Source organism: Microcaecilia unicolor, chromosome 2, assembly GCF_901765095.1.
Source record: "Microcaecilia unicolor chromosome 2, aMicUni1.1, whole genome shotgun sequence".
Classification (NCBI taxonomy): domain Eukaryota; kingdom Metazoa; phylum Chordata; class Amphibia; order Gymnophiona; family Siphonopidae; genus Microcaecilia; species Microcaecilia unicolor.
This window is the reverse complement of record NC_044032.1, coordinates 116,809,876-116,815,875: the sequence shown is the minus strand read 5'-3', so window position 1 is coordinate 116,815,875 and position 6,000 is coordinate 116,809,876. Positions and strand designations below refer to the sequence as shown.

At 41.1% G+C, this 6,000-nt stretch overlaps 1 protein-coding gene across 1 annotated transcript in view; it reads left to right on the top strand.

Annotated features, from left to right (window-relative positions):
• Positions 1 to 991: 991 nt before the first annotated feature.
• The window catches only part of SCAMP1 (secretory carrier membrane protein 1), a 144,762-nt gene continuing 139,753 nt past the window's right edge, over positions 992 to 6,000 (top strand). Inside the window, exon 1 of the mRNA XM_030193244.1 lies at positions 992 to 1,158. Within this exon, the coding sequence (XP_030049104.1) occupies positions 1,102 to 1,158 (57 nt within the window). The 5' untranslated portion in view covers positions 992 to 1,101. The remainder of the gene's footprint in view (positions 1,159 to 6,000) is intronic.

Sequence of the window (6,000 nt, the reverse complement as noted above, 5' to 3'; positions counted from 1 at the left end):
GAGAGAGAGAGAGGGGAGACTGAACAGAAAAGGGTAGAGAGATAGCGACACTAGATGGAAGGATCAGGAGAGAGGGTAGATGGGTGGAAAGATGAGGAGAGAAAGAGGGAAGACACTGGATGGAAGGGTAGGGAGAAAAAGGAGACGCTGGATGCAAAAGAAAGAGGGGAGCTGCTGGATGGAAAGAAGGAGAGGACAGAGTAGGGAAAGACTGGAGAATAAGAGGAAGGGGCATGTGGAGAACAAGGGTGAGGAAAAGATGAAAAGCCATAGGTGGTGAATGGACAGGAAACCCTGGCAAGAGAAAGACGAAAGAAAGCAGAATCTAGAGACTGGGAGCAACACAATGAGAAAAAGTAAATGGCCATACAACAAAGGTAAAGAAAATAATTTTATTTTAATTTAGGATAAAGTAATATGGTACCTGTGTTAATAAAGTTTCAGAGACCAATACTTCCTTCCATAGGTCAGGAGAGGATACCATAATAACAGCATTATATTGACCTAAGGCAGGAGGTTTTGGCCTCTGAAAGCTCATTGAAAAGGGTGTTAGGCTTTTAAATAAATTTTCTGAAACCTGATGCACTGAAAAGCAGCACGTTACCCCTATGTGACAAATGCATCTGATTAGTGTGACTAAATTTTGCTGGGGAGGGGGGATAGAGAGAAAATGTTGTGCCCACCCACTTTAGGTTCAGGCCCATCCAAAATTGGCAGTCTGGCTACGCCACTGGTAGGGAAGTTAAATATATGAAGTACTACAGCAAACAAAAATAAGAGCTATCCCACTTATTAACTATTATTATACATTACAAGTCACAGGAGAAAAAAAAAAAAGCCTTTGGGCTAAGTGAAATCCCTCACTAAGGACCAGGCAATTTATAATAATGACGTAGCATCGTCTCCACGTTCTTTCTTCCCCTTCTAGCGCGTCTCGATTTTTTTTAACACGGAGGTTGGGTGACGTCATTTCCGGCTCTGCCATTTTGGCTCTGATTAACGGTGGATGTAAGAGCTGGAGTCGGTGGGTTGTAGGTGTCTGGGAGCTTCCCGGAGCATCCTGCAAGTTCGGGACTGCTGTGGTGCATACCCAACCGCAACATGTCCGATTTTGATAGTAACCCTTTCGCGGACCCGGACCTAAATAATCCTTTCAAGGTGAGAGTGAGCGCTGCTGGTGGCTGCAGCCCTGACGCTGAGAGCCGAGGGGGCCGGGGAACCTGCGGGGACCAAAGGTGCTGGGGATTGGGGTTGTTGGAAACATAGTGCAATCGGATACTACTCTAGTCTCTCGTGGGTTGGTCTGTCTGCTTGCAGCTTGGGCTGGTCTCGTTGCTTATTAATGACAAGTGTTCTGTTGGAGAGCCATAGGAATAGGATGCTTTCGACTTTATTTATTAATTCCTGTTGCTTTGAAGTGTGCAGGGTTGGGGGCTGGGTGGAGATGGTTTAACTACAGCTTAATTGCGCAGAATGAAGGCCCTCTTGCATCTCGTTTGTGGTGTAATGCTCTGAAAGGGTTTTGTATAGCCCTTGTAACCACTGGTTTGTTGGCAGTGCTGCTTCTCTCGGCAGAAGCGGAGAGTTAATAGATGCGCAATTAATTTTTGCAAAGTAGTATTCAGCAAACATTTTTATGCTCTTGTTTATAATGAATGATTTATTTGCCTGTATCAAGAACATTTCTTTTAATATGAATTCAGACTTAAATGGTATAATTTGTATTTGAATAACTGTATGAACTTGTGTATACATAAACTTTAAGGTCTCTTCTAAATAGGATGGAACGATGCAACGAGCCGTTTACCTGCTCAGTTATAAGTAGGGAACCATCTGTCAAACTGTTCTGCCTAAGTTTTCTGTGGTTCTATTGCCACTGCATTGGCTTCCTCAGCTTCAGGCAAAGTGGGTTAACTTCAGCTCCTTGTGATTCTGGGCAAATCACTTAACCCTGCACTGTACAAAATAAGTACCTGTATATAATATATAAATTGCTTTGATTGTAACTACAGAAAGGTGGTATATTAAATCCCATCCCCTTTCTGCCTTCTGTGTGACTTCAATTTTTTTATTTCATCAGTTTTCAATTGGAATTCTGAGAGTGTGTTTAAAGGGTTTTGAACAATGTGTTGGGAGGGTTGGAGTTAATGTAGAATTTCTCAAAATATTACTAGTAGGATTCTCAGTTCACTGGATAGATAGTATGTGTACTTGTGGTGTCTGAGTAGCTGGAGTTTTTTTTTTTAAACAGTGGTGGAAACCTATTACTTTTAAGTCTCAAAAAGGTTAGATAGTATGTTATTGCGGTAGCAGAGTGTCGAAAAGGTGGAGGCATTGCATTTATAATAGGGGCCAGATTGTGAGCTTTATTTGACCTGTAGAATTGGATTTATATTTATCTCAGTCTGTGGGAAACATGCAAGACAGGAAAACCACTTTTCCTAGGATCTTAGCCTCAAGGAACATTTTGTGGGATTTCTAGAGGCTCCTGTATAGAATCCAAGGGAACTGCTAGATCTTACCTAAACTGCTGGCAAAGATGCCTGATACAGTGCCACAAACACAGTCACAGTTCTAATAAACTAACAGGTCTTTTTACTAAGCTGTGGCAAAAATTGGCCTTAGTGCGCCCTTGTGCTGGTCTTTTCTATGTACTAAGGCCACTTTTTGATGTGTCTGGAAAATGATTGATTTTCCACAAGGGAAAGGGAAGTGAAATGGGACTTGATATACCGCTTTTCTGAGGTTTTTGCAACTACATTCAAAGTGGTTTACATATATTCAGGTACTTATTTTGTACCAGGGGCAATGGAGGGTTAAGTGACTTGCCCAGAGTCACAAGGAGCTGCAGTGGGAATCAAACTAATTTCCCCAGGATCAAAGTCCACTGCACTAACCACTAGGCTACTCCTCCACTCCCAAAACTGGGACTCATATGCTAGTACTGCGTTAATCAGTTAGTGTTTGGCAATGACCATTCTGCCAACCAGACGCACACCCTTGGCTAAAAAATTAAAAAAAAAATTTTGTGTGCGGGTACTGCAATCACACATATGTGCAAGATCTTACGATTGCTTTTAGCCAGAAAAAAATTGAAAATGATTGCTTTAAACATTGTCATGCTTAATTCTTTGACTCCATCTGTCCAATCCTTTACACTTCTTGTTGTGAAGTAATTGGGTGTCACACAGTTCAGAGCTGACAGGCAGAGTAAACTCAGAAAAACATTCAGAAGATGTGTAGGGAGGGAGAAGGAAAAAGCTCCACTTAAGAATTTAAGAAAAGCAGTGCTGAGTCAAACCAAGGCCTATTGAGCCCAGCATTTTATTTATTTATTTATTTATTACATTTGTACCCCGTGCTTTCCCACCCATGGCAGGCTCAATGCGGCTTACATAGTAACAATATAAAGAATTACAAAGTCGTAAAAAGAATAATTTGTAGTAAACACAGTATTAATGGGGTTAACGGATAAGTAAATTGAACATAGAAGGAATTGGGTGCAGAAGGAAATGAACGTTAGTCGGTAGGCGTAGGAAGATGGAGAGGAATGGATATGGGATAGCAATAGGGATAATGGGGAAATATGGTCAATGTATAACAGTTGTCGATAAGAGTCACGTGGGTAGGCTTTGGTTAGGTTGAATTGTTAGGGTAGGCTATCTTGAAGAGGCGGGTCTTCAGTGCTTTTCTGAAGGGCAAAAGGCCGTTAATTGTTCAGATGGATCTTGGTAGAGCATTCCAAAGCTGGCTACCTGAAAAGGAAAAATTGGATGCGTAGAAGGATTTGTACTTAATACCTTTGCAGTTGGGGAGGTGTAGGTTAAGGTAAGTATGGGAGGACGACAAACTGTTCCTGGTTGGGAGGTCGATAAGGTGATTCAAGTAGGTGGGGGCTTCTCTGTGTAATATCTTGTAAATCATTGTGTGGACTTTAAAATTCTTTCTCTGATGGGTAGCTAGTGGAGCTTCTCTCGAAGAGGCGTAGCGCTATCGAATCTTGACTTGCCAAAAATAAGTCTGGCTGCCGTGTTCTGGGAAGTCTGGAGCTTTTTCAATATTATGGACTTACAACCTAAAAAAACACTGTTGCAGTAATCTGTGTGTGTGAGTACAGTTGATTGTACTAGGTTCAGGAAGGTGTCCAAGGGAAGGTATGATCTCACTCGTTTCAAAATCCACATTATGTTAAACATCTTTTTGTTGATGACTTTAGCATAGTTTTCAGATGACAAATGACTATCAAACATTACTCCAAGGATTTTCAAGTTGTCTGATATGGGAAGTTTAACCTCTGGGGTGCTAAGAGTAGTTGGGAGGAGTGGAGAGTGTTGAGAAGAGAGGACTAAACACTGTGTTTTCTGTTGTTTAATTTCATCTTGAAAGCATCGGCCCAAGAGGTTAGAGTGGTCATACCTGTGTTTATTTTATCAGAGATTTCAGATAGGTCGGATTTAAAAGGGATGAATATTGTGACGTCATCAGCGTAAATGAAGGGATTAAGGCCATGTTTGGCTAGTGATCTGGCCAGAGGAATCATCATTAGGTTAAAGAGTATCGGAGAAAGTGGAGATCCCTGTGGCACTCCGCATTCTAATAGCCATGGAGATGACATGTTTGAAGGCCCTTTGACTTGGTAGGATCTTGTAGTGATGAAGCTTTTTATCCAGTTAATGATGTTGCCACCTATCCCAAGTTTGTCCAAAAGTTTAGTTAGGATAGTATGATCAACCATGTCAAAGGCACTGGATAAGTCGAATTGCAGAAGGAGGATATGGTTGCCAGTTGCTATTTCTTGTTTGAATTTGGATATTAAAGTAATAAGGACTGTTTCTGTGCTGTGAGCCGAACGGAAGCCTGATTGTGTTTCATGCAGTATGGAGAACTTTTCAATATACTCATTGAGCTGCGAAGTCACTCTGTTTTCCCTCAGTTTTGTAATTAGGGGAATGGAGGCAATTGGACAGTAGTTGGTAATATCGTTTGCAGGTTTCTTGGAGTTCTTAGGTATTGGTGTTAGTAATATATTACCGTGACTGGTGGGGAAGGAGCCTCATTGGAGTAGGAAATTTAAGTGAGTGGTGAAATTAGCGATGAAACATATTGGAGTGCTTTTCAGAAGGTAGTTGGGACAAGGGTCAAGTTGGCAATAAGACCTGGAGAGTTTGGAGATGGTTTTGGAGACTTCTTCATTAGTAAGGAGGGAGAAAGTGGTCCTGTATCGGTCAGGGTTCAGTTCATCAAGAAAGGTGTCTACAGTGGAAGTGACTTGGGAAATCGACTTGTGAAGATTAATGATTGTGTCATTGAAATACTTAGCTAATTGGTCAGCAGAAGGACGGTTTGAAGGTGATGAAGTAACTGGATCAGTATTTAGGAGAGTTTTTATAATTTGAAATTGTTTTTTTTATATCTGCACCAGACACTGTAATTTTTTGTGTGTAATAGTCTCTTTTGGCACATTTGGCGTATTTGTAATTTCTTTGTGATTGCATTGAAGCTACAGTGATCTTTCGATATACTCCATGCCTTTTCTAGTTTTCTGGCTTGTGACTTCAAATTGTTCAATAAATCGTTGAACCACGGTGAAGGGTTGCGAGTATGTATGTTTTTGGGGCGTAGTGGTGCGATTTCGTCTAATCATTTTGCATCTTCCATCCCAGATTGTAAGGAAGAGGTCAGAATTGGGTTGCGTTGACTAATTATTGGCATAGATAAGTTTCCAAAAAGTATCATCAATCCTTCCTCTGGTAAGAATCGTTTTGGGGTCTTGTAATTTAGGTTGGTCCTTTTTACGCCATTGTAAGGTTAGGAATGCTTTGTAATGGTCGGACCAGGGTGTAGGAGACCAGTTAATATCAGACATAATTAAATTTTGATCAGCAGAGATTTTATACGAAATAACATCAATCGAGTGACCCTTGATGTGAGTGGGTTGTGGAGGAGGTAAAATAAGGTCTAAACAATCTTGGGTATGTACTGACTTAGTCCTCCAAATGT